Source organism: Narcine bancroftii, chromosome 9 (assembly GCF_036971445.1).
Source record: "Narcine bancroftii isolate sNarBan1 chromosome 9, sNarBan1.hap1, whole genome shotgun sequence".
In the NCBI taxonomy this organism is placed as follows: domain Eukaryota; kingdom Metazoa; phylum Chordata; class Chondrichthyes; order Torpediniformes; family Narcinidae; genus Narcine; species Narcine bancroftii.
In genome coordinates, this window is record NC_091477.1 from 112,196,785 (window position 1) to 112,224,314 (window position 27,530).

Sequence of the window (27,530 nt, forward strand, 5' to 3'; positions counted from 1 at the left end):
GTGTATTTGACGAATTCGCTGCCCATTGAAGTCTCAGTAAATATATTTAAGAAAAGGTTGGTTAGATTTTTGCATAGTGGGGGGAATTAAGGAACACAAGGGGAAAAGGCAGGTCGGTGGAAATGAGACGATCATGGTGAAGCAAGTTCGACAGGTCAGATGGCCTCTTCCTGCTCCTATTTCTTGTGTTCTTTTAGGGATGCTGTCTGGCCTGCTGTGTACCTTCAGCAATTGTGTTAAGTCTGCTCAGGATTCCAGCATTCAGCATTTTGTCGATTATGTCAAGGCTGATTGGAACCTCAAGTCCATTTACCCATCATCATTCTGTGGCCCTCATTACATTTAACTCCCGACAGGAGTTCTTATTGCTTTGAATGATTCAGCATCTATTGCGGATAATTTCACACCCCTAATACTCTTTTTCAGAAGAAATGGAACCTTTTAAGTAAGCCATGTACTATTTTAAGATTTTGCCCTCTGGTTCTAGACACGATCATGCAATTTTTGCAGATTAGTTAGCCTCTCAAAGACTAAAGTTCAATTTGCTAATTTCAGCTGGTTTTTTTTTAAACAGTGGCACGATCTTAATTCTGGCAAGCCAGCACTTGAGTTAGCTTGAAACACGAAAGTCTGCCCACACCATGATTGGAATTGAAAGCACAATGCTGTAGACACTCAGTAGGTCAGCCAACGTACTTTGAATAGCAAAGATAACCAACGTTTCGGGCTTGAGCCCTTCATCTTGTATATCTTGATCTTTGCTCTATAAAGTACACTGTCTGACCTGCTGAGTTCCTCCAGCATCGTGTTTTTACTTGTTAGTTTACTGAGGACACACCAGAGACTGCAGATGCTGGAATCTGAAGCAAAATACAATCTGTCGGAGGAGCTGAGCATCAGTGACCATCCTTAAACCTTTTTCCTCCCACTGATGTTGCTCGAGCCCCTGAGCTCCTCCTGCAGAGTGGGTTTTGCTTGTGTTATTTAACCTTGTTAATGGTGGTTCATTTATTTTTAATAAAAGTGCAAGGCCCACAATTTGCAGTGGATTAACCTGAAAACATTGGGATCTGGTTCACAGAAGATTAGTCAATAAAAAAAAGTCATTGTAATTAAAACATATTGGTTCAGAATGTAGTTTTGTGATCAACAGGGAAGCCACAAAGAAAGTAAACAAATATACAGTAGAATATCCTCTACCAGTGAGATATGTCTATAAATTGACTATATACTTTTCCCAATGTGTGCTACACCTCCTGCTGACAGCTCTCTACAACAAAGCATGAAGGTGATTTGTTCCTCATATTGGCCATTTTTGCATCCTGGTAAGCAATAATAAAGCACTGCAAACTACAGAAAAAGTCCAAACATCCAGACCACCTGAGAATCTGGATGTTTCAAAAACCTTCAAACTTTTGAAATATAGCAGGCTTTTGTGTACATGCACAACGGCAACAAGCGATAATCAATCTTATCACAAATATATTCATTTGCATATTGTATTTTTACAATGATCATTTTCAAATTTTAAGCATTACATATTTTTATGTAGTGAAAAAAATTGTTCACATTTTTGTCAAGTGTTGACTTTATTTTTCTTTAAAACGGTTTGTTTTGATAAATGAAGCCTGCTGTATTTGCTTATGAATAATCTAACCAAAAAGTACGTTCATCTCTTTAATTCCTCCATAAATTTGAATTTTAAAAGTACTGCCCGAGAATACAAGAAACCCAGGCCGACCCAATCCCCAAACAGCAAGTACATTTGAAATGCATTTAATTGCTACTAATGCATTGAACCAGGAGCTGATGGAAGATGAAATTGTAGTTGTTTCCAACAAGGAAGGGTTAGAAAATCTGATCAAATATCAACCTCAACAACCCTACTGCAACTTATCCAACTGGGTGAATTAAACGTGGCACTCGGAGTCTTCAAAAGGTGCAACAAGAGTGGACTACAGCTTCAGATTTGGAAGCACGTTTTATTCTCTGCATAATATTAATATGTATAATTGAATGCATGCTACCTACAAGATGGTTGCTCTGGAGGACTACTGGAATGTAAAAATAAAACCAGTATCTAAGTACGGAGCACAGCTGCACTGCTTTACATTCTGAAATATCTACAATTAATGACTGCAGAGATCTATTAGAGAAACTTTCAACAAAACCACTGTGAATATGGAATTACTGGGTGCATTGTATAATTTTTAAATGTTACTGGAAACTGAATCAAATGATTTCGCTTGTGCAAAACACAGAAAAATTCAGTCCTCATAAAAATCACAGCTTTCCAAGCCGTCTTCAAAAACATGAGCAAAGGGGGGGGGAACAGGAGGGCGGCACAGTTGGCATAGCGATGATTCAACACTGTTACAGCGCCAGCAAACGGGGTTTGAATCTGGCACTGTCTGGAAGGAGTTTGTACGTTTTCCCCCGTGTCTGCGTAGGTTTCCTCCGGGTGCTCTGCTTTCCTCCCACCCTTCAAAAACGTACCGGGGTTGTAAGTTAATTGGGTGCAAATAGGCTGGCATGGGCTGGTAGGCCGAAAGGGTCTGTTACCATGCTGCAGGTCTAAATTTAAAAAATTTTAAATAAATTTTAAAAAGCTTTGAGTCAAGATGAGTGGCCTTGCAGGAAAGTACCTTTTCAGTAGAAGAGACAAAATCTCATCACTCCCAAGAGCAATAAAGTGTTGTCAGGTTGGTGGTTACACAAGTGATCTGCAACAGGAAGAAGCTTCAAGCAGAATGGACTGGAGCCACATGACAAACCACATTCCAAATGGAAATAGTCATACATCTATAAAATCACTGGAAGATTCATCTTTAAACCCCTGCTACGTCTGCATCAAAAATCTGCAAACTCGCAAACGCTTTTTCATGTCTGAAAGATTAATTAAAACCAACATTTGGGAAAAAAACGAATTAAAACATAAAATGCTGCAGATGCTCTCAGGCCAGGTTTGCGGAAGAGAAGCAGAGCTAATACGTTAACCATCTTCAACCTGAAATGTTAGATCTGTTTCTCATCCCCACAGACACGGACTGATCTGCTACATGCTCCCAGTACTTTCTGCTTTTGTTTTAGATTTACAGCAGTTGAAGTTTTTAAAGAAATATTTAATGTTGGACAGCACGGTTAGTGCAGCAGTTAAACGCAATGCTATTACAGCACCAGTAACTGGGGTTCAAATCCAGCATTGTCTGCAAGGTGCTTGTATGTTCTACCCATGTTGCCGTGGGTTTCCTCCGGGTGGTCCAGTTTCTTCCTACCATACAAAACATACTGGGGTCAAGATGTAATTGGGTGGCACGGGCTCATGGTTGGAAGGGCCCGTTTCTATGCTGCATGTCTAAATTTTCACTTTCTTGAAAGAAACAAGTGCAACCTGACGAAACAGCAATTTAAATACACATTTCATAAATTGTTTCACAGTTTTTTCTATCATAAAATCCCATAACCTAACTGAAATATCATGAGTTAGTTCGATCCAGCCTCATCACTTTTAAATAACAAGCATCACCGTGGGCAAAACTGGCTCAGCTTATTACTATTAAGCAGCTAGTTCTTGTGCCGTGACAAATTTTGAGGCTTATTTATGCACAAATTTATGTTCCAGTTCTGAAAAATTAATGCTCAGCTTACAAAAATAAAGACCAACCATCTCTCTGCACATAGAACCACAGAACATTTCAGCACAGGAAACAGGCCCTTTGGCACTTTGAGTCTGTGCCAAACTATTATTTTGCATCATCCCACTAACCTGCAGCCCTCCTTACCCATCCCATCCATGTAACTGTCCAAATTTTCTTTAGGTGTTAAATTGAGCCCACATTCTTTTTTTTAGGTGAAATCTCAGGCTTTATTGGTATAATACAAGGTCTTACATCAGAAACTTTGCGTCTTGCAGACAGAAATGTTGAATCACATCCAGAGGCTTTCTAGATGTCAAAACTGAAAGAAAGAGTCCTTCAAAAATGCTTAACGGAAGGAGGGAATATGTCAAGAATTTTGATGGACATTTTGGGTGGTCTATTGAATGCAGAGGCTGGAGGGTCAGAAGGTGAGAACCAGGGAGCCCACATTCTTCACTTCAGCTGGCAGCTTGTTACGTACACTCAATACTCTCTGTGTGTGAAGAGGTTTTTGCCAAATGTTTCCCTAACTTTACCCCTTTCACCCTTAACCCATGTCTTCTGGTTACCTCAGTGGAAAAAGCCTAGTTGCATTTACTCCATGTATCCCTCTCATAATTTTGCATACCTCGATTAAATCTCCCCTCATTCTTCCATACTCCAGGGAATAAAGTCCTAACCTGTTTAACCTTTCCCTGTAACTCAGTTGCATCTGTAGAAATAAATTCAATGAATTTTCATTTAAGTTAACGAAGTGATTAAAGTCCACAAACAGTGTCCAACGTTATGGTCAGTGACCAGAGCAGCAAGTTGTTCAGACCAACATAAACCCACACTCCATCCTGACAGATATGCTCACGCCACAAGGTTAATAAGAAATCTAGGACAGTTAATGCACTGATTAAAAACTCAAGAATTAAACTGAATTAATTTCATTAAAAACTCAAGAATTAAACTGAATACTGAGGGTATGCTTAAAGTAGTTAATTTCATTGCCCACTGGACACAAGACTCAATTTCAAAAAACCAAACTATGTCAACAAATAATGTGAAAGGCATTTATGAAGCATACTTAAAATCTGTTAAAGCCTTCTCAGGTTTTATGATGATGTGCAAGTGTTAGTGCTTTACCTCAGTCTAAACGTCCGCTGCAGAGCAGCAGGGAGGGCCAAAGCAGAATTTCCTGAGAGAAGTACCATATGCCGGGGATGAAGTGGTCTGTCAATAATTTAATATCAACCTTTGGACTCTGGCCATTTTTAATCTTTCATAATGTATATTCCAGACGGGGTCCGTGAGTAAACTATAGTACAAACACCAGCACGAACCAGCTGGAGGTTGGGTGCAAAACCAGTTCTGGGAAATGAGGACACAAGTATATCAGCTTGATGGTAGTCCTTGAAAATCGGAACACGGAGTACATGCGCTTGCTTGCAGTCCCTGAAAACAGGGACGTGCAGTCCAAAGAGTTAAAGATGCCCTTTTATTTTTTAGCAGCTTTCAGTTAACACAAGCCCTTTTTGGTTGCCATTTTGAAGGCCTCAGAAAACAAATTTGAGCAAAGGAGATGGTGCAAGATCAGAAAGAAACAGGAGAGCCAGAACAAAACACACAGCTACGTGTAACAAACAAAGCTTTACTGCTTAGTTACGACCCTGGAAGCATCGTCCAAGAAAGCATTTCCTTGCACTTTGTCTGCTTCTTTGTGGCCCTCAGCCAAAAGTCTTGCTCAAATCCTTCCACCTTCCAGAAAGTACTGGGCCTGTTCACCACTCTGTCCTCATGCAATTCTCAATCCAATGGTGCCGGCAATTTAGATAGCAGTTTGAACTTAAAAATATTCAATCAGGAATATATTAAATGCAAGTTTAAAGAAACTAATTAAATCCAGCTAATTACTAAACCTTTCCAGCATGTACAACAAAATATGAAACCTATCTAACGAAGTGACCAAAATGTTAAAACAGCTCAGAGAAAAACATCGCTCGAGAGCTGGATGAAGACGGTTATTTTTTCTACGTTTAACCTTGAACGACTGTGAATGCTTGTCAATGCCCAAACGATGTTTCACTGCCACCTGTTGGGAAAGACCTGAACTTCAGCTTTGTCTAAAACAACAAAACCTAAGGTTGTCACTTAATCATTTTCGGTGAGATTGAAAATAATGCAAGGAAGAAAATAATCAAATGGAAGTTGGCTATATTATATCAGCACATGAAATGTATACCATCAGTGGCAGGAAAAAATGAAGCTGGTGGGGCTCAATAGATCAGGACGCATCGGTGGAGAGAAATGGACAGTCCATGTTTTGCCTTAGGACTTTTATGAGAAAGGGGTCTCAGCTTGAAATATTGACTTGCCCAATATAGATTGAAACAAGAAAAGCATGTATGATTAATAGGCTGCAGTTTTTTTTGAGGACGTGAGCAGCAGAATAGGTAAAGGAATAAGTTGCTGTGCTGCATTCAGATTTCTGGAAAGCAGATGGCCTAACTCCTGCTCTTATTTCTAATGTTCTTGTATTTGACTGGAAGGCCTGATCACACACGGCTATTCCAATGTAACCTCAGCAGGTGAGAGTGTGCCTTCATGAACCGGAGGACAATAGTAACTTAACCTACTATTTAAAGTCCAAACAGAAATTTTGCTTTAAGTTAGCCTCCTGCAAAAAATGGCTTTATTGGAGATGGGCCAATTGTCAATTCTAATTATGTCATCAGATTACACAGTTCTCTGCATTTTTTTTTAAAACATGCTAGCAGGTTATCTATTTTGTAATCAAGTTTTTTCATCCCCACTTTCATCAACATTTGTCTGTCTTGATTACTCTTTTCTGAATCATGAATAAGGCTCACATTGCATCCCCATTAAATCTCAGTCCTCAATTACTCCCAGTTCAAACTCTTTTCAGATAACCCCCTACATCTATTCTCTGAGGCCTCTTTGAGGATTCTCTTTACCAATTACACAACTCTCCAAACAACAATCAGAAACAACACCTCCCTCAATTAACCCTGTGGGAGGGCCTAACCTCAACAATCTTTGGAATGGATCTTTTCCTGATTTGATAACAAATCACCCCATGTAAGGTCTTTGTCTGGCTTAATTGTTGTGAATGAACCACACACCATTCAAAATATTATTGTGGATGAATCCAACGAAATTTTGTTCCTAGTAAACACAATGCTGGAGAAACTCAGCAGGTCAAACAGTATACTTTATATAGCAAAGATACAGAACCAACGTTTTGGGGTTGAGCCCTTCATCAAGGTGAGATACGGAACCAACGTTTTGGGGTTGAGCCCTTCATCAAGGTATGAAAAAATGTAGGCAGGCATTTGAACAAATAGTGGGGGTTAGGAGAGGAGCACAAAGGAAGGAGGTAATAGGTGGATGAGGGAGGGAGGGCACACCAGCAAGCAGAGGGAGGAGGGATGGCTCTGTGAATAGAAGGGGAAAGGACAGAGAGCTGGAGGAAAGACAGAGGGAAACTAGATCCTTGGACACTAGGTCTCTCTCACTAAAGAGTTCATGCATATTGCAAAACATGTCCTCTCCAAACAAGGTGTAAAGAATCACCTACCCCACCCCTTCCAATTCCATCTTTGACCTCATTTGAAATTATAATTCACTAATACCCTTCCAAATCGGATCACCACACCACTCCTGACTTTGGCCAGCAGGGACAGCTGTAGTAGGTGCACAGAATGACTCAGAAACAGTCTTTATAGCTGGCTCTATATCCTAGAACTCCATACCAAATCCTGTGGTACCAGCTTCACCACAAACTCTGCCGAGGCACAAGACTTCTTCCTAGAATCCTGTCAGCACAGTAGTTATGCATCACAACTATTTTCACATTAATGTGTTGTCTTTCTCTGTCGTGGCAGAGAAAATACCTAGGAGTGATCTTCAGCAAGGAGGGTGGTCTGGGATTGAAGGTCAAATGTATAGTAATTTTCTACAGCAATTTCCAATTTGATGTTAAAATTGCAAGATCAAAAGGTAGACTTTTGAATTGAATATACATAGTATATTAGGATATAACATCACAGATGATATTTGACTCAGCAAAGCCCCTCCATAGATTTCGATGTCAAATATCTTTTTGTACTCCCATTTGAAATTAAAGGAAATAAATGCTCTGTACAATGCAGTCAGAGAAAATGAAGATATGGGTGGATTATGCCAGGCTGATGTCTGTTGAAAAGGTCAAAAAACCACTGAAGAGTGCAGGTATTCTATACTCACCATTTGGGGTGCAACATTCACGTTTACTAGGCCTAAGGTTTTTGGTAAGATCTTGGTTTGAGAGACGATGTTGGAAACAGATGCTGCGACCATGGATATACTATCTGGAAACAACCAAACCAACAATTAAACTACTAATTAAACTACAAGATCTGTTTAAAAACAAAGCATTCCTTACCGGGAAAACACGCACATCAAACTCTCATGAGACAGGTCTCTTCACCTGTGACGAGAGCTGGAAATGACTGGATACCAGAGCTTTGGTCTTTTGAGGATAGCAAGAGCCACCTCAGCCCCCCAGGAGGCGAAAAGCACCAAAAATCCCAAACTCTTTCTTTTCCAACACATGAGCCATATGTAACCAATTAATTCCATCAATTTGGAATGAAAAGTTGATCTCAGGTAAGAAACAAATGGTTTAATACAGGGGTGGCCAACCTTTTAATTTTTAATTTAGGCATTCAGCATGGTAACAGGCCACTTTGGCCCACGAGTGCATACTGGGGTGTAGGTTAATTGGGTAGCATGGACTTGCGGGCCGAAATGGCCTGTTATCATGCTGTGTGTCTAAATTTAAAATTAAAAGGTTGGCCACCCCTGTGTAAAGACTCATTTTTTGGCAATTAGTGTCCCAGACTGGTCTTTACATTAAATCAGTAGTTTAACTGTAAGGAACTATTGTTGGTCAGACTCACCAATATTGCTGACTCTTTGCTGGACCCGGCAATTCTAAGGTAATTTTAGGCAGGTAATAAATAGAGCCAAAGAGCAAGGCTCCTATATTGTTAGGTAAAAACATCATGAGCTGGGAATGTAGAGGGAGTCACCCAGTGCTGGGCCGTAACAAGATGCAGTTGTGACCTTGTACTCTCAAGATAAGAGTGGGGATGACAAATTGATGTGCAGGAGGCTAGCAGAGAGGGATAGCAACAGTTTATTCATTGGACAATGTCATGGTATGATAATTTACTAAGTACGTATCCTGAGGTATAAAAAAAACACCACTTGCTGATATCGGGAGAATGCGCCTTCTCCAACTAACACTGTTAGTTGCAAGTGTTACAATCCGGCAATAAAGAACAAAGAACCTTGATTTCGACTCAGTCTGGTGTCTGACTCACTCATTCATGAACAAAGCAGACCTAACAATTTTGAGAACAAATACAGTAAAAACCCTGATATCCAGTACCTATAGGCATTTGTAGATGCCAGACAAATGAATTTTCCAGTTGCTTGAGATGGCGTGTAACATGGTTTGGCGAGCAGAGCAATGAGGCGCTCCAATTTTAAACTTCCATATTTTTTACCTATTTATTTTCTGCAACTTTTTTCCTGGTTGCTGAATTGTGGATAACAGGAGTTTTACTGTAGTCAGATATTGGCAAGTACAAACGTGCCCCTTAAATATGCAGTTCCTTGAAATAGAAGTGAAATGCAATTCAGCTGACCCACACTGTGAATCGCCCAGGAACGCAGGGCCGCTCTCTGGACAAGAATCATCATCTTGAAATTTCTGGGTCAAGTCAAGGCACTTCTAACAATCACACCAGCTCATGAGGAGGAAATCCAGTTCTGAGGATGATGGTCATTAATTCTTTAAAAATGGGGGAAGGCCGTTACATGGTAGCAACAAAGTGACATCTTGATCCAATTGAGTTAAACAAGCGTGTCAACTGGGATTGAGTACAGTACACAAATGTACTGGAGAAACTCAGCAGGTCTTGCAGCATCCACAGGAAGAAAAGGATAACCAACATTTCTAGTCTGGTTTACCTGCCTTGGACCCAAACATAGATTACCCTTTACTTCCCATGGATGCTCTGTGGTATACATGTCTTAAAGCGGCACCTTTTACATAGTGGTTTAGTGCCATGCCTTTACTGTGCCAACAATTGGGGCCAGATAGGGGTTCAAGTTCCGCACTGTCAGTAAGGAGTTTGCACCTTCTTCCCATGTCTGCGTAGATTTTCTCCGAGGGCTCCAGTTTCCACCCGCTGTTCAAAAAACATGTACTGGGGGATGTAGATTAATGGGGTGTAAATTAGGCGGCAAGGACTTTGGGGTGACATGGCCTGTTATCATGATGTATGCCAAAATTTTAAAAAAACTAAGGAGGTCCTTGAGAATTAGACACCAGCTCTGCTGCTTAGTTAGTATGCACACTTAAGTAGACACACACACACGCGCGTGTACTCAAAGTCTTTCTTTTTATTGAAGTATATCTTTGGCTTGGCTTCGCGGACGAAGATTTATGGAGGGGTAACGTCGACGTCAGCTGCAGGCTCGTTTGTGGCTGAAAAGTCCGATGCGGGACAGGCAGACACGGTTGCAGGGGGAAATTGGTTGGTTGGGGTTGGGTGTTGGGTTTTTCCTCCTTTGTCTTTTGTCAGTGAGGTGGGCTCTGCAGTCTTCTTCAAAGGAGGTTGCTGCCCGCCGAACTGTGAGGCTCCAAGATGCACGGTTTGATGTGATATCAGCCCACTGGCGGTGGTCAATGAGGCAGGCACCAAGAGATTTCTTTAGGCAGTTCTTGTACCTCTTCTTTGGTGCACCTCTGTCACGGTGGCCAGTGGAGAGCTCGCCATATAACACAATCTTGGGAAGGCGATGGACCTCCATTCTGGAGACGTGACCTGCCCAGCGCAGTTGGATCTTCAGCAGCGTGGATTCGATGCTGTCGGCCTCTGCCATCTCGAGTACTTCGATGTTAGGGATGAAGTCGCTCCAATGAATGTTGAGGATGGAGCGGAGACAACGCTGGTGGAAGCGTTCTAGGAGCCGTAGGTGATGCCGGTAGAGGACCCATGATTCGGAGCCGAACAGGAGTGTGGTCATGACAACGGCTCTGTATACGCTAATCTTTGTGAGGTTTTTCAGTTGGTTGTTTTTCCAGACTCTCTTGTGTAGTCTTCCAAAGGCGTTATTTGCCTTGGCGAGTCTGTGGTCTATCTCGTTGTCGATCCTTGCATCCGATGAAATAGTGCAGCCGAGATAGGTAAACTGGTTGACCAATTTGAGTTTTGTGTGCCCGATGGAGATGTGGGGGGGGCTGGTAGTCATGGTGGGGAGCTGGCAGATGGAGGACCTCAGTTTTCTTCAGGCGGACTTCCAGGACAAACATTTTGGCAGTTTCCGCAAAACAGGACATCAAGCGCTGAAGAGCTGGCTCTGAATGGGCAACTAAAGCGGCATCGTCTGCAAAGAGTAGTTCACGGACGAGTTGCTCTTGTGTCTTGGTGTGAGTTTGCAGGCGCCTCAGATTGAAGTGACTGCCATCCGTGCGGTACCGGATGTAAACAGCATCTTCATTGTTGAGGTCGTTCATGGCTTGTTTCAGCATCATGTTGAAGAAGATTGAAAAGAGGGTTGGTGCGAGAACGCAGCCTTGCTTCACGCCATTGTTAATGGAGAAGGTTTCTGAGAGCTCATTGCTGTATCTGACCCGACCTTGTTGGTTTTCGTGCAGTTGGATAACCATGTTGAGTTACTTTGGGGGGCATCCGAGGCGCTCTAGTATTTGCCAAAGGCCTTTCCTGTATATATAGTGTGTACAAATGCATACTGGCCAGAAGCAAAGACACAAACCTGTTGGCAAGTAAAAGGGACATCTGGGAAGTGAAAGGGACATCTGGGAAGTGAAAGGGACATCTGGGAAGTGAAAGGGACATCTAGGAAGTGAAAGGGACATCTGGGAAGTGAAAGGCTTTCAGATTTCATATTCATTGTCAGAGTACATACATGACATCACTTACAACTCTGAGATTCTTTTTCTATTTTGCTATGGCTCGCACAATTCCCGGAGGGCTCAGTGGTCCAGCAGGACACGAGGCACGACCACACCAAGCCCGCTCCTTGCGCTGCGATAGAGTACCCAGCCCCGAGAGGGGCCCCCAAGAGCATAACCAAGGCCACAGCATCCGCTCCAGGCCTCTGCTTCTACCACCAGCACTGGGGAGCCAAAGTCCGGAAGTGTCGTCAGCCCTGCTCATTCCAGGGAAACGACCAAGCCGGCCACTGTTAATGGCAAAGGCAGCTGGCCAAAGGCACAGCCTGCTCTACCTGCAGGACTCAGTCAGCGGCCAGCGGTTCCTCATTGACACTGGAGCCCAGATCAGCGTCAGCCTGGCCACAGACATCGAATCCAGGAATGGACCTCGTGGACCTCCCCTCCATGCGGCCAACACACGGCAATCCGGATATATGGAGACAAGACAGTCCATTTCCAGATCGGCCAATGGAATTTCGCGTGGAGATTCACAGTCTTGTCCCTTGTCGCCAGCAAAGACTGGGCGCAGCACAAGGACCATCTACATGCCCTTTTCTCCCGGCTGGCCGACTTCGGCCTTACCATCAACCCGGCCAAGTGTCAGTTCAGGAAAGAGTCCATGCAGTTCCTGGGCCATACCATCGACGGCCGAAGGAGCCACGCCCGCCGCTACAAAGGTTACTGCTATCAGGGAGTTCCCACGCCCGGACAGCCTCAAGGGGCTGCAGGAGTTCGCGGTTATGGTCAACTTTTACAACCGCTTCATCCCGGGAGCTGCATGCATCATGCAGTCACTATCCGCCCTCATCACGGCCAAACACAAGACGCTCTCTTGGAACCCATAAGCCTGCACCGCATTTGAGACCACCAAAGGTGCCCTCGCGAAGGCCACCATGCTCGCCCATCTGCACACCGACCTGCATATGGCACTCTCTGTCGATGCCTCTGCCACAGTCATTGGTGGCGTCCTGGAGCAGCAGGTGAATGGACATCGGAAACCGTTGGCATTCTTCAGCCGCCTGCTCTGCCCGCCGGAATGCAAGTATAGTGCCTTCAACCGCGAGTTACTGGGCATGTACCTGGTGGTGTGGCATTTCTGCTATTTTTTGGAGGGGAGGACATTTACCATCTTCACCAACCACATACCCCTCACCTAGGCGCTCGCAATGGCAAAGGATTCCTGGTCAGCCCACCAGCAGCGTCACCTCTCCTTTATGTCGGAGTTTACCACCGACATTCAGCACAAGGCGGGGAAGGACAATGTGGTTGCCGATGCACTCTCACGACCGGCCATCTGCGTGCTGACGCCCGTCCTCAACTTCGACCAGCTTGCCTGGGACCAGGAATCTGATGAGGAGACGAGGGCCTTCAAGACCGCCATCATGGGCCTGCGGTTCTGAGACCTCCCGACTCCGAGCAGCGAAGGCACCATCCTGTGCGATATCTCCTTGGGCGCCCCGCAGCCAGTGGTTCCACAGCAGTGGCGCAGGAAGGTCTTCTGTCACATCCACGACCTTTCACATCCGTCCATCAGGTCCATGGTCCGGATGGCGGCAGAACGGTTTGTATGGCATGGGCTGCAGAAGCAGATCACGGGCTGGGCCAGAGCATGGACTCATTGCCAGACATCCAAGGTGCACAGGCACACCAGGGTGTCCTTACAGGAGTTCAAGCACATCAGAGAACGGTTTAGCCACATTTATGTAGACATCGTCGGGCCCTTACCTGTTTCCCGGGGCAACCGTTACCTGTTTACGGTGGTGGACCACACCACTTGCTGGCCCGAGGGGATCCCGATGCCAGACACCTCCACCAACTCCTGTTCCCGAGCACTGTTGCATGGTTGGGTTGCCCAGTTCGGCATCCCGGATCACCTCACCAGCGATTGGGGTGCTCAGTTCACATCTGCGCTCTGAGCACAAATCGCCAACAGGTTGGGGATCCAGATACACTGCACCACGGCCTATCACCCACAGGCCAATGGACTGGTCGAATGTCTTAAGTCAGCGCTCACGGCCCGCCTCACCGGTCCCGTCTGGGTGGACGAACTGCCTTGGGTGCTCCTGGGCATCCCTCCACTCCCAAGGAAGATCTGCAGGCATCATCAGCTGAGCTGGTCTACAATGCACCACTAGCACTTCCTGGTGAGTTCATCAACGCACCTCACAATCCCCAGCCGTCGCCGCACGAACTACCTCCGCACCTCAGGGCACGCTTGGACTTGTTCGAATCCCCACCGCCGCCCAGGCATGGCACCCGCCCGTCTCACGTTCCCGGCGAACTGCTTTCCGCGGAGTAAGTTTTCGTTCAGTGGGTTCCGACCGCAGCACCTCTGCAGCGACCGTATGAGGGGCTGTACAGCATTCTGGCTCGATGTTCACGCACACCTCGATCCCACCGAGCAAGTGGTCATTGCCCAGCCCAAGAAGTGAGGCTGCCTGGCGAAAAAGGATTTTGGTGCCAGTTCTGGGGGGGGGGGGTGGGGCTACGTGGTGGCTCACCACAAGACAGGTGAACCGGCCCCACTTGTAAGCCACGCAGCAGGGCAGCCAGCCAAAATGGTGCCATCAGAGGTTTCCCTTCCAGCATGGGGCTCAGAAACCCATGCTGGGGGACCACGTGACGCCCGGGTGATGTCGGCACCCTTCTGCGCGGTTCTCAGCCAGATCCGGGCTAGGAGTATAAGTGCAGCCCAGCAGCCTCCAATAAACCAGTCTGGTCACTGAGCTCAACCCGTCTGGTTGTGTGTGTGTTATTGCAGGAGCCGTGTAGCTGCCGCTACAGGGCCATAATTAATTTTAAATAAATTTTTAAAATCTTTCTCAATTCCTATTCCCAAATACTTTAGTTAATTTTCGGGCTATTTAAATTGTACATTTTGTTTACATTGTGTTTTATAAAGAGGCATAGTTTCACTCCCCCCCCCCCCCCCCCATTTGATCTTGTAACCTGAAACTGCTCCATATTGTTTTAGTCGGGTATATAATTTATCTAGTGAAGACACCGGGTCTGTTAAGTATATAATCACATCCTCTGCGAATAAACTTATTTTGCATTCCCTTTCACCTATTTTAAGACCTTTAATATCAAAATCTGTTCTGATTAATTCAGCCAATGGTTCGATTACTAATGCAGAGCTTGCAATAATGGGCATCCCTTTCTTCTCTCCAAAAGAATTCAAAACTTATATCAGGGTGAAAAAAAAAATCTTATATCCACCAAACTCCAGTGGAAGTTTTCTTTCCTTAGCTTCCCGTTTTAGATTTTTTTTTTCTCTTACCTGACATCAGAGAAATTTCACCAAAATAGGTCTTGGTTTCTGACCTGGTGAAAGTTTAGGCCTTGGAGCTCTATGGGTCCTTTCTATTTCAATGTCTCCTTGAAAAAATGTTTTGCCAAAAAGACTCTGGGATCCAACGTTGTAAAAGTTGTTTAAAACCTTCACCCCCTTCTTTCAGGCTTATAATCTTAACATTATTTCTTTGGCTGAAATTCTCTTATGAATCTACTTTCACATCATTGAAAGATGATGGAGGCTGTGACATTTTGTTTACTCTTTCTTAAACAATTTGAGACTCCATATTAATATTTTGAACTTTTTCTTCCATTCCTTGACGATTTCTCTGCATTTCACACACTGTTGACCTTTAACTCTGACCTCTTAATATCTTGTCTTATTAATTTTAACTCTTCCATAATCATTTTAACAGTGTTTTTAAATTCTCTTTCCTACCCTTTCTTCTTCTTCGATTGATTCTTCTAAGCTTGGGTCATCTTCTTCATCTTTCTCTTCAATTTCTTCCTCCTCCAAAGTTATTCCCAATGTCTTCATAGCCTGTTTGGAAGAGCCTTTGAACATTTCTTCCAAGGCCACCCATTCACGCGCGACTCCTCATGCATGCGCAGTCGGGACCTTCCCCTTTCGAATGCACGTGCACGAGGCGCTGCCGACCGCTGGGAGGCCAACCTGGAGGCTCTCTTCGTGCCAAGTGAAGTCTTCACTTCAGGCCCCAGCTTTTTCTTGCACTCTCTGTTATTTCTTCAAGGTCTTTATCCTCTTTTGGAGGCATCTTAATTATTTTTTCTAGATTATTAACAATCTTTTAAATGAGTTTTAGTACAAGCTCTTTTCTTTTTAAAACTTTTTTTTGGGGAGAGCCTGATTTTACGTCCTAGCTACATCATCACGTGACGTCCCCTGGCTGTAGGTGGTTTTGATCAAGGCCTTCTCTTGGTGCTTGTGGCCTGTTCCACCTTACAGAACTGCTATAGTAGCGAGGCCCTGAGGTGGTTGAAAGAAGCACAGCTATAAAGGTCTTGTGACCACAGGCCAGCACTGTTAGCAATCCAGGTTAGAATCTGGCGTATGTTTTCCCCGTGACCTCCGTGGGTTATCCCCGGATGCTCCAGTTTCCTCCCATGGTCCAAAACGTACAGATTTGGTAGGTTTTAAATTAAATGCAGGCATACAGCATGGAAACAGGCCCTTCTGGCCCACAAGCCCATTCTGCCCAAATACCCAAAAGAAACCCATGCAGATACGAGGAGAACATGGGGCAGAAGGGCTTCAACTCCACTTTACAATACCATTAAATTATAGGCGATAGTCACATAATGTGGGCTGAGCATAACATGACCAGCCCAATAAGTGTTGTTATGTGAAAATACGAACATGTACAAATTGGGGAATCAGACCCCAAAGCAAAAGTCCTTAAATTTAAGATTCTAACTTGCATCGGATGGGAGAAATAGGTCCATGCAATTCACCAAAGACGATTCTTTTCAAGATTGCATTTGGGACAAAATTCTACAATCATGTAAATTATGACCTGACGAGGGAGCGGGATGTATTCATGAGTAAGAGAGACCAAGCTAAATTTAGCAGAGAGCAAATTAGTCAGAATCAGTTAAAAGCTGACACAAAGAGAACAGAAGAAATAGGAGCACGAGTCGGCCATCCAGCCCATCAAACCTGCTTTCCCATTCAATGAGATCAAGGCTGATAGATTTACCTCCACCTACCTTGCCCTTTCCAACCCCCCCCCCCCCATATCCCTTAATTCCCCTACTATGTAAAAGTCTATCCAACCTTGTCTTAAATAGATTTACTGAGGTCACCTCCACAGCTTCAATGGGGAGGAAATTCCAGATTCACCACTCTGAGAAAAGCAATTTGTCCTCATCAATGTCCTAAATCTACAACCCTGAATCTTGAGGGTTCCCTCAACTATGTTCCCTAGTTCTGGTCTTCCTCACCAATGGAAACAACTTACCTACCTCCATCTTATCTAGGCCTTTCATAATTTTATACAAATTTATAGGATCCCCTCTCATTATTCTAAATTCCAGCAAGTACAGCCCCAGACAACTCAATCCATCCTCATAGGCTAACCCCCTCATGCGAGGAATCAGTCTGGGGAACCTTCTCTGCACCACCTCCAAAGACAGTACATCCTTCCTCAAGGGAGGAGACCAGAACTACACACAATACTGTGCTTACAGCCCCACCAGTACCTTGTACCGTTGCAGCATAACCTCCCTGCTCCTAAATTCCTCTAGTAATGAAGGCCAACATTCCATTTGCCTTCTCTAGAGCCTGCTGCATCTGCAAACCAACCAAATCTAAAAAGATTTTCAATCCAAGATGGCAAATTTCAAAAGAGTAAGGAATTAAATGACCTTAGGGGTCAAACTGTTGGTAAGCTATCTGCCAACTGCAGATTACTGCAAACACTTCACTGGCATTCATCACCACAGGTGGTGACTAAGCATTGGATGAGATGATCAAAGAAAGCAACCATGGATTTGTAACTAATCTAATGCTATATTTTTTAAAGTAAATTGTTCGACAGCAAGAATAGGCATTGTATGATGCCCATAGAAAGATCCAGAAGGCCTCTAATAATGCTTTCCACCCAAAAGATTAGTGAAGAATCAAGAAACTGTATACAACCTTGTGATGTGAGTTAATCACAGGCCCAGAATACGGAGAGGAAATGGCAATAAAGGAAATGATTTCAGTCTGAAGTTCTGCAGTAATCTCTTCCTGTTCTTCTTTTTCAGGATGTGGGCACTTGTGATTAGTTCACCATTACTGCCTTACCTACCTGTTTCTGAGGGTGGCAATGAGCTGCCTTTTGAATCAATGCAGTTCTTCTGATGCAGATACTCCCTAACACTGTTGGACAGGAAATCCCAGGATTTAGGATAATGAAGGTGCAAATGATAACACATTTCGGGATGGAGGATGCCTTGCTGGCGTTGGCATTTCTTAAATTCACTGCCTTTACCTTTCTTGATGTACAAGGTCATGGGTTGGTGTGAATGTAGGCTATCAAACTACACTTTTCAGATGGTGCACTAGTAATAATCGGGCAGCTGAGCAATCAATCAAGCGGGCTATGTCCTGGAAGGCAATGAGCTTGTTGTCTGTTAGAGCTGTATGCAGCCACGCAAGTGGAGAGCATTAGTAGATACCCAAAAGCTGGAGAAACTCAGCAGGTCAAACAGTGTCCCTTATATAGCAAAGGTAAAAAAATGCATAACTGATGTTTTGAGCTTGAGCCCTTCATCAAGATATGGAAAAATGTCGGCAGGTGTCCAAACAAAAGAGCGGGGGGGTTTCAAAGACAGGTGATAAATTGGGAGGGGACAGCAGTGATCAAGGGGAGGAGGGATGGCTAGAAAGGAGGGAAAACTGGAAAGGGGAAGGGAAGGGGGGTGGGGGGATAGGAGAACGGGTTGACAAAAACCAAAAAAGTGGATGTTAATGCCATCTGGTTGGAGAATGCCCAGGTGTTGTTCTCCAATTTGTGGGCGGTTTTGTACACAAGGCCATAGACAAGACATGTGAGTGTGGGAGTGTGACACAGAACCGAAATGGATAGCTACTAGGAGGTCTATGCCACTGATGCAGATGGAGAGAAGGTGCTCAGTGAAGTGATCTCCCAATCTGTGCCCAGTCTCTCCGACGTCGAGAAGACCACGAAGGGAGCGTCGGATGCAGTAAATAAGTGCTGCGGATACACAATTGTGTTGCTTCACTTGAAAGGACTGTTTGGGGCTCCAGACCATGGTGAGGGGGGCAGGAGGAAGAAATGGGGTGGGGGAGAGGAGATATAGGCGTAAGTGTTGCACCTCCTGCAGCTACAGGGGAAGAGGGGGCGAGGGAATGGTGGGGAGAGACGAGTGTACGAGGGAGCCAAGGAGGGAGCAGTCCCTATAAGACAGAGAGGCAAGAAGAGGGGAAGAAGTGGAGAGCATTCCCTTGCACTCTAAACTTCTCCCTTGTTGGAGTGAACAGAACAGAAGCCTCTGGTTTTCTCATGAGCATCTTCAAACAAAGTAAATCTATGCATTAAACCAGTTGGAGCAAAAGATTAATGGACTAAGAGCATTCTCTTCAGAAGCCCTTCTTTGTAAATCTTTTTTCAAACCTTCTATTTCCTTTTCCAATTGGTCAACCTCTTTCATATAATTTTTTTAAAAACTTTATTTATTCGTTCAAAAACAAATAATATGACATTTCCAACAATTAATTGTAAACATGAACGTTATTTTTTATATATATATAGGTACTCGAGATGGCAGAGGTCGACAGCATCGAGTCCACGCTGCTGAAGATCCAGCTGCGCTGGATGGGTCACGTCTCCAGAATGGAGGACCATCGCCTTCCCAAGATCGTATTATATGGCGAGCTCTCCACTGGCCACCGTGACAGAGGTGCACCAAAGAAAAGGTACAAGGACTGCCTAAAGAAATCTCTTGGTGCCTGCCACATTGACCACCGCCAGTGGGCTGATAACGCCTCAAACCGTGCATCTTGGCGCCTCACAGTTTGGCGGGCAGCAGCCTCCTTTGAAGAAGACCGCAGAGCCCACCTCACTGACAAAAGGCAAAGGAGGAAAAACCCAACACCCAACCCCAACCAACCAATTTTCCCTTGCAACCGCTGCAATCGTGTCTGCCTGTCCCGCATCGGACTGGTCAGCCACAAACGAGTCTGCAGCTGACGTGGACTTTTTACCCCCTCCATAAATCTTCGTCCGCGAAGCCAAGCCAAAGAAAAGAAGATATATATATATATATATAAAAAAAGAGGAAGGTAACTCTCAGCCAAGTCTCCTAAGGAGAGCCATAAAGAAAAAAAATTTAAAGAAAAATTAAATATACATATTAAGATCTAATCAATGTAAATTGAAATATAAATATTCTGAATGTTACGACCACTTACTAATAAAAAATTATTATCACATGAAACATACGTATTTTTTTCCATTATTAAACAATATTTCATCTCATTAAGCCATCTATTAATATCAATCATATTTGTATCTTTCCACATACTCGCAATACATTTTTTTGCTATAGATAAAGCTAAATATACAAAAGCAAGCTGAAACTTATCTAATCCCAAGCCTTTCAAAGGTTGCAAACTATCCAATAAAAATATTGTTGGATCTAAAACTATTTTAATCTTATACAGCTATTCTAAAAACGATTGAATTTTCTTCCAAAAAGATTGTATATGTATACATGACCAAACGGCATGAAAAAAAGTTCCAACGGTATCACCACATCTAAAACACGTCTGATTCATGAAAACCATACTTTTTAAATTTTTCAGGTGTTAAATATTATTGATAAAAAAATTATAGTTAATCATTGCATAACGGGCATTTATCAATCTAGCTACCTATCATAACAAATATCTAACCAATCATCTTCGGAAAAAATAAAACCAGTATCCACTTCCCATTTACTTTTAGATCTATTTTCATATAATCTTTCTTAATTTTTGCTGTATAACTTATCATCTGACCTTGTAAATACACCTTCAAAGTCTGATTGTCAAATGAATTAGAATTTATTTCTAAAAAAAATTCTGAATCTGGTTCCTTATAAAAATCACAAAAATCTACTCTCTTCAGCAATGTAGAATTGAATCTCCACCTTTAAACCGATTTTTTCTTTCTCAGGAACCAAACATTTAATCAAAAGTAGAGAATGATCAGATAGAATCCTAGCCTCACCCTGAAAGCATAATTCTTTCTTGCAATTGCACTGATGTTAAAAACAAATCTATTCTCGAATATGAATCATGTCTATGTGAATAAAATAATAGTCCCTTTCCTTCGGATTTAATCTCGTCCAAATATCTATCAAATTCAAATCTTTCAATTAATTCAAAATCATCTTTGCCGCTTTTGCTTTTACAACTGATCTTACTGACTTATCCAACATGGATCACGACAATTAAAATACCTTCCTATCAAAACCTTCACCTTCACACGAGCTTCAGCTAAATACATAAAAGTATTTTGAATAAAACTTTCATCATCCACATTTGGTGCATAAATATTCATAAGTATCCACAGTTCAGAATAAAATTAAAAATGTATCAAAACAAATCTCCCCACAGGATCCATAACCATTTTTTGAATTTTAACAGGTAAAATTTTCTTAATCAATATCACAACTCCTCTTGCTTTAGAATTAAATGTTGAGGCTATCCAATCTCTTTTTAATTTCTAATGTCCCTTCTCTGTTAAATGAGTCTCTTTCAAAAAAAAACCATTATCAACTTTCATTTTTATTACATCAGCTAACATCCTTTTCCTCTTAATCATGTTATCAAGCCCATTTATATTAGAACTAACAAAATTTAATATCCTGCTATCAGCCATTTTTCTATTTCATAAAAAAATTCAGAACTCCCCTTGCCCCTCACCTTGGACCCCCAGCATGATAAAACTATCAATCGCACTTGACATCTCTGTCTAAAAAGAGAAACGAAAATTGAATAAAAAAAGGAAAAAAATGAAAAACACCCCCAAATTAAAAGAATACCGCAGAAAAAAAAGCCAGTGCTACCCCCCACTATTGTACAGGAAGTGGCCTTCGCCATAAGGTGGTGCATGATTGCAGAAGAAGTACTAAGACCTCAGACCCACCGGTAAGAACAATCCCTACCTAAATTTAATAAGGAGTTCATTTGTAGATAATAAGCAGTCTCTTGAAGTTCTCTATTCACTTGATCATCATTGAATTCTTCCACTTTTTCTTGCTTCAATACTTTTCCTGCAGCATGCATCAAAAAGAGAAGTTGCATCTTTTTTTTCCCACAAAACTGATTTGGCAGGATTAAACTCCTTCTTTTCACTACCGTCATACTTAAATCTGCATAGAAAAACACTCTCCTTTGAGCCACTATTAATGGGCCCTTATATTTTCAGGTAGCTGGTCAGCCACTCTCAATATTGCTTCTTGATCCTGACAACAAATATCTAATCAAAATAGAACATGGGGATTGTCCTGGTAATGGCTTCTTTCTATTGGCCCTATGTGCTCTATCCAATTCAATTTGGAAAATTCTCAAGACCCAGAACTTCTGGAATCCATTTTTGAAAAAATTGTGTGGGATTAGAGAATTCAAAATCTTCAACCAGCCCAACAATAGTCATTATTTCTGTAGCTATGATTTTCTAATAAACAATTTTATGCAAAAGTTATTTTTTCTCCACATCCCATGCCGTAATAGCCTTCCATTTTATTAACTGTAATTGTTCCACTTCACTATACTCTTGCACATTCTCTTCAATTTTCTGAACTTGAACTTTATCAACACCCTAATATATTTTTTCATTTCTTCCTTAATATTTTCCATTTCTCCTTTAACATATTCAAATTGTGTTTTAGCATCATGTCTTAATTGCCTATCAATCTTCTTACTGAATAATTGCAATTGATTCAATATAGAAATTTGCACTTGCTGCTTATGTCTTGACTTCTAGCTTCAGGAATCTTAACCTTCATAGCTTCAATACTTTCTACCAATTGGGCTTCTTGATCTTCATATTCTATTCCTCTTCTTCTTCATCCTCCTCCTCTGTCTTGTTCTTCTTCTTGTTCTTCTAAATTACTCTCATGTGGTTCAGACTCTGCCTCCACAAGAGGCTGAGCTGTAAGGCAACACTGATGACAGCAGCTTTAGTCGATTCAGTTGTTCCTCACAGGGAAATAGCTTGTTCAGTCCTGTGCATGTGCGGACTTTCACATATGCGCGATTGATCTTGAAGAAGCTGCAGATTGATTGTTCTCTTCTGGACTCCAGCACCATCTTCTCCGGCTCGCAGAGAATTAGTGCCAGTGTCACTTGTACTCAGGCCATTGCAGCTCGAGTCGACCAAGGAGGAGGAGACTCCAACATCAAGGTAGGCCCGGTTTCTTCAGATTTTTTCCACCTCCTTTGCAGCAGTTTTCTTAATTATCTGGGCCTTCTCCTTCTTTCAAGCCATATTGAAAAATTTGCAGGTAGGTTCCCAAAGCTTAATAACTTTCGAAATTTGAAAATAATGGTTTTATGTCAGTTAATAATTAATTCTCCCATAGGAGGTGTACCTTCATGTCTCCCACTTACGCAATCACGCCACATCCCTCCTCAATGTAAATTTCTCAATGTTAAGGCAAATCATGGGTTTAGAATGATGAAGTGGTGCTGAGCTAAAATGGTAAAAACAAGAAAGCTGGAGAAACTCAGCAAATCAAGCAGTGTTCTTCATATAACAAAGGTAAAAAATACATACCAATGTTTCAGGCTAGAGCTACCTCATCAGAACCCAATTGACAACACTCAATCTGCTCTGATCTTGTAGAACTAAAATGGCCTCCTGTTCCTTCTTTTTCCCATGTTCTTAACATAAAAGTTATAAACACATCTCATCTCTCATGTCAATTTCATATACAAGGCTTTTTTTTTAGCATGCCATTGAAGTCTCTTTGATCTAACAATTCCCATTTCATTAGAAATACTCAAAGCAATTGACATCATTAATTAGATGCAAATGAAATTCCAGAAAAATTGTAGAAATTCCTTTCCTATTATCTATCAGATGGAAACCACAAAGGCCCTGCAGATCCAATATCTCGATGACTCCCTACTGTCACAAGTATAGGGCACTCTTGTTTTGCATTCGTTTTCATGAAAATAATTAGTTTCCAACACAGTCACTTGCGGCCACTGAAAAGGTCATTTCTGTTTAGAGGGCAGGGGGTGCTGGGGTCATGCAATGAGTTCAGATTTATCAAGAAAGAGCAAATCAGTTCCTGGAAACATCGAAGTCTAGCTGTTAACCAATCAGCTCTCATGTTTGCTATGTAACCAGAAGAAATTCTCAGATTCAAGATTAAATTTATTGTCATGTAATACAATATTACATGGAATTTGTTTTCATCTGCTGTAAGGCAGACAGATTTGCCATCAGCAGAAGTTGCCTGAGGCACCTCTTACAGTCAGAGAAAGAGAATCAAAAAAATCCCCTTCGAGTCACCAACAGTCCATGGATTCTCAACCAGCGCTTCTGCAGCACCTGCAGCCAGAGTCCAGTCCAAATAATTAGTAGCCTGAGCTCCAGATCCGATTCTCCGACACTCCCACCACCCTCTCGCATCCCAGTTCTGATACCCCTTCAGCCAGTCTCCAGCAGTCTGCGGCAGCCTGGTGCGAATCTCTCGACTGCAATTGCCAGCAACTCACAGCCTGTGTGGATTGCCCATGAGTTTCAATTAAAAAATCTTCTTTTGGTACCACATTTCAAAATCTATGCTGTTCCAAAACCTCAATCCCTTCCACAATAAACTTCAAGACACAAATTGCCTTCAAAATGGAAATACAAGAATACATTTAAAGTGTCCGACAGCTGGAGATGGTACCTTGCTAATGTGAGGTACTAAAATTAGTTTGGATGTGGACTGTGTCTCAGTGCCAAACTGAGTACCAGCTCTTTTTTTTTTAAAACTACAATTCCATTGTAGGTAAAATAAAAACAGAAAATGTACAAATACCCAGGTCAAGCTGCATACGTGGAAAGACTCTTTATCAGAATAATTTGAATGAATGGTCTTTGATGTGAAACATTAGTTCCGATTTGCTTCTCACAGATACAGCCTGATCTGCCGAGTATTTCCAGCATTTTGTGGGTTTTGCTTTAGATATGCAGAATATGAATTTTCTCCACATGACCATTTACAGGGTATTTGATTGGCTTCACCATGCAGTGTCAAGACTTGTGTTGGATTTTATTCCCCTTGTAAACCGATCAACAGTTTTCCATTGTGAATGTTTTACAAAGCAAGTCAGAGAGCAGGAGGGGGGAAAAAAAAGGTAAAATTTTCCTTGCATAATGGCAACTGGTACTGAATTGGTGCGGATTGATGATATGTGGGACCAGCTTGCTGTAACTTACTTCCAAGAACAGAAGATTTTTTTTCCCTCCCATTTCAGTCAAAGCTACATTTTGCTGGGTAGCAACAATTGCAATTTTTAACTGCACAAAACTAAACTAATGCTTTGTGTCTGGTACTTTGGATTCTTGTGACAAGAGTCTTGCTCAGCACCATCTCCCCACATGGTGATGATACTTTCAAGATGCTCACTTGGTACAATGCTTTCCTGGGGAATGATCAAACTAGGCTTTGCTCCAATCAGGAAGGATAAATAATTCTATCTACAAAATTTAATTTTTCTATTTCAGAAATATTTTCTCCAGTCTGCTCCAAAGCCTGTCAAAATCTCAAGCTTGAAGAATAAAACTTCCAGTTGAACCTTACACAGGAATCTAAAAGCAAAATATGCAGTGCAGATTCAAGAACCAGAAAACCATTCAAGAACCAGAAACAAGTGTCTTCAACAGAACTCTCAAAACGGTCCTAATGATAACAAGAAACAATTCTGCATGTCGACAGCATGGTCTGGTTTTTTTTCAGAATCTCCTCACTTGCTCTTGTATACAGTAAAGTCCAAAAATCCAGATGCCTGAAATCCAGACCACCCAAGAATCCTGACTTCTCGAAAACTGTCAAGCTTTTTTAATTTAGAGGCCTTTCACATGCATGTGTAAGTGTCAGATGCACAGAATTCGCGAAAATGAACAAATAATTGTTCTTTGTATTTTATATTTCTTATGAAAAAAATGTTTTGTTAATAACTATAAAAATGTATCTGTTCATTTCTTTTTTATACTCCTGAAAATTGAATTTAAAAGTACTGCCCAAGAACCCGGATTTTAGGACTTTTACTGTACCCAACATCTTTTCAATTCATTCCAGACTTAGTTCCGTTTAACAGATTGGCTGAATGTCCCCAATGAAAAACTGGGACAAAAGACACCAGTACTTTGAGCCCTTGAGGTGCAAATGAGGTGTGCAGTGCAGCCAGCTGCAGAAAGAGCAGGTAGATTGAGATATCAATCTTCATCAGTAGCTGTTTACACACCCCACTTTGCTCATAATCTAATTGTTCACGATTCTTGTGAAATAAAAGGCACTTTAAATTTATGGACTTCAATATTAGGGCCAGGTCTTCAGCTCTATTCACTTTTCTCATCCTTAATTTCTAACCCGAATTTCTCCAAGCTTTTCTCTTGGAAGTTTGAATGCTATCTGGCCCGGTTCCAATTTTAAATGGTCTGTGACAACTGCAGCAGGAGGGGACCTAGAATATCTCCAATCTTCATTCTGGGAATGATTATACTACCAAATTGCATTTAATTTTCTGAATGCTGATCCTATGGAACATTTCTCTGCAAAACTTTTCTTGATTTTTCAATCCTTGCAGAGCTATTACACTGGGCCAAATGTTGAATCTTGAAAGTAGATCTACTGATTTGGCACAGCTAGGAAGTTGAATATAGGAACCTCTTGGAATGCTCCGCTCATTCACTTGCTGAGTACAACCCTAAATTACTGTGAACTGTTAGGATCTTTAATCTGCTGTCCGTCTGTTACAAACATATTGTGATGCCATGACCATGTTTTCCCTGTAATGCAACTGTTGTTTCTCAGCCTGTTCTAATCACTTTAAGTTTTAGCATTCTGCAATACCTTCCAGAAGAAAATAGCTGGAAACAAAAATGAAACCAATCTTATTCTACAGATTACTGACACACCCAAGCAAGTCAACATTGTCAAGGCTTTACACAACCTCAGTCAGGCCACAGTTATGATAAACCAAATGCAGCATTAGTACTCTTCACACCCTGGAAACCTATTGAGGCGTGCATATTTACTGCAGTATTAATAAATGCAAAGAGCTGAAACAATAGGCTTATTCGTTTTGTTAGATCAAAGATTATAGACCAATATGATAGACTCAGTTAAAGTTATTGAAAGATGAAGATTTTAAATTTAAACATACAGCACTGTAACAGGCCATTTCAGCCCTACAAGTCTGTGCCACCCAATTAACCTACACCCCACCGGAAAAACCCACGCAGACATGGGGAGAACATGCAAACTCCTTACAGACAGTGCAGGTCTGGTCCCAGTCGCTGGAGCTGTAAAGGCATCATGCCTACACCCCCCTGGAAAAACCCACGCAGACATGGGGAGAACATGCAAACTTCTTACAGACAGTGCAGGTCTGGTCCCAGTCGCTGGTGCTGTAAAGGCATCATGCCTACACCCCCCCGGAAAAACCCACGCAGACATGGGGAGAACATGCAAACTCCTTACAGACAGTGCAGGTCTGGTCCCAGTCGCTGGAGCTGTAAAGGCATCATGCCTACACCCCCCTGGAAAAACCCACGCAGACTTGGGGAGAACACGCAAACTCCTTACAGACAGTGCAGGTCTGGCCCCAGTCCCTGGTGCTGTAAAGGCATCAAGCCTACACCCCCCCCGGAAAAACCCACGCAGACATGGGGAGAACACGCAAACTCCTTACAGACAGCGCAGGTCTGGCCTCAGTTGCTGGTGCTGTAAAGGCATCATGCCTACACCCCCCTGGAAAAACCCACGCAGACATGGGGAGAACATGCAAACTCCTTACAGACAGTGCAGGTCTGGTCCTAGTAGCTGGAGCTGTAAAGGCATCATGC

General features: G+C 42.5%; 1 protein-coding gene across 6 annotated transcripts in view; it reads right to left on the reverse strand.

The window, feature by feature from the left end:
• Positions 1-27,530, reverse strand: part of LOC138742653 (transcription factor Dp-2-like) — a 183,411-nt gene that overhangs the window by 55,883 nt on the left and 99,998 nt on the right. For 4 of the 6 annotated variants that reach the window (XM_069897351.1, XM_069897350.1, XM_069897349.1 and 1 more), the window contains one exon: positions 7,890-7,993. The exons of 1 other annotated variant lie outside the window; for it this stretch is intronic. In XM_069897351.1, the coding sequence (XP_069753452.1) occupies positions 7,890-7,993 (104 nt within the window). Of the gene's footprint in view, positions 1-7,889; positions 7,994-21,627; positions 21,688-27,530 lie in introns of those variants that run through there. One more of the 6 variants, XM_069897353.1, reaches the window with a different exon arrangement.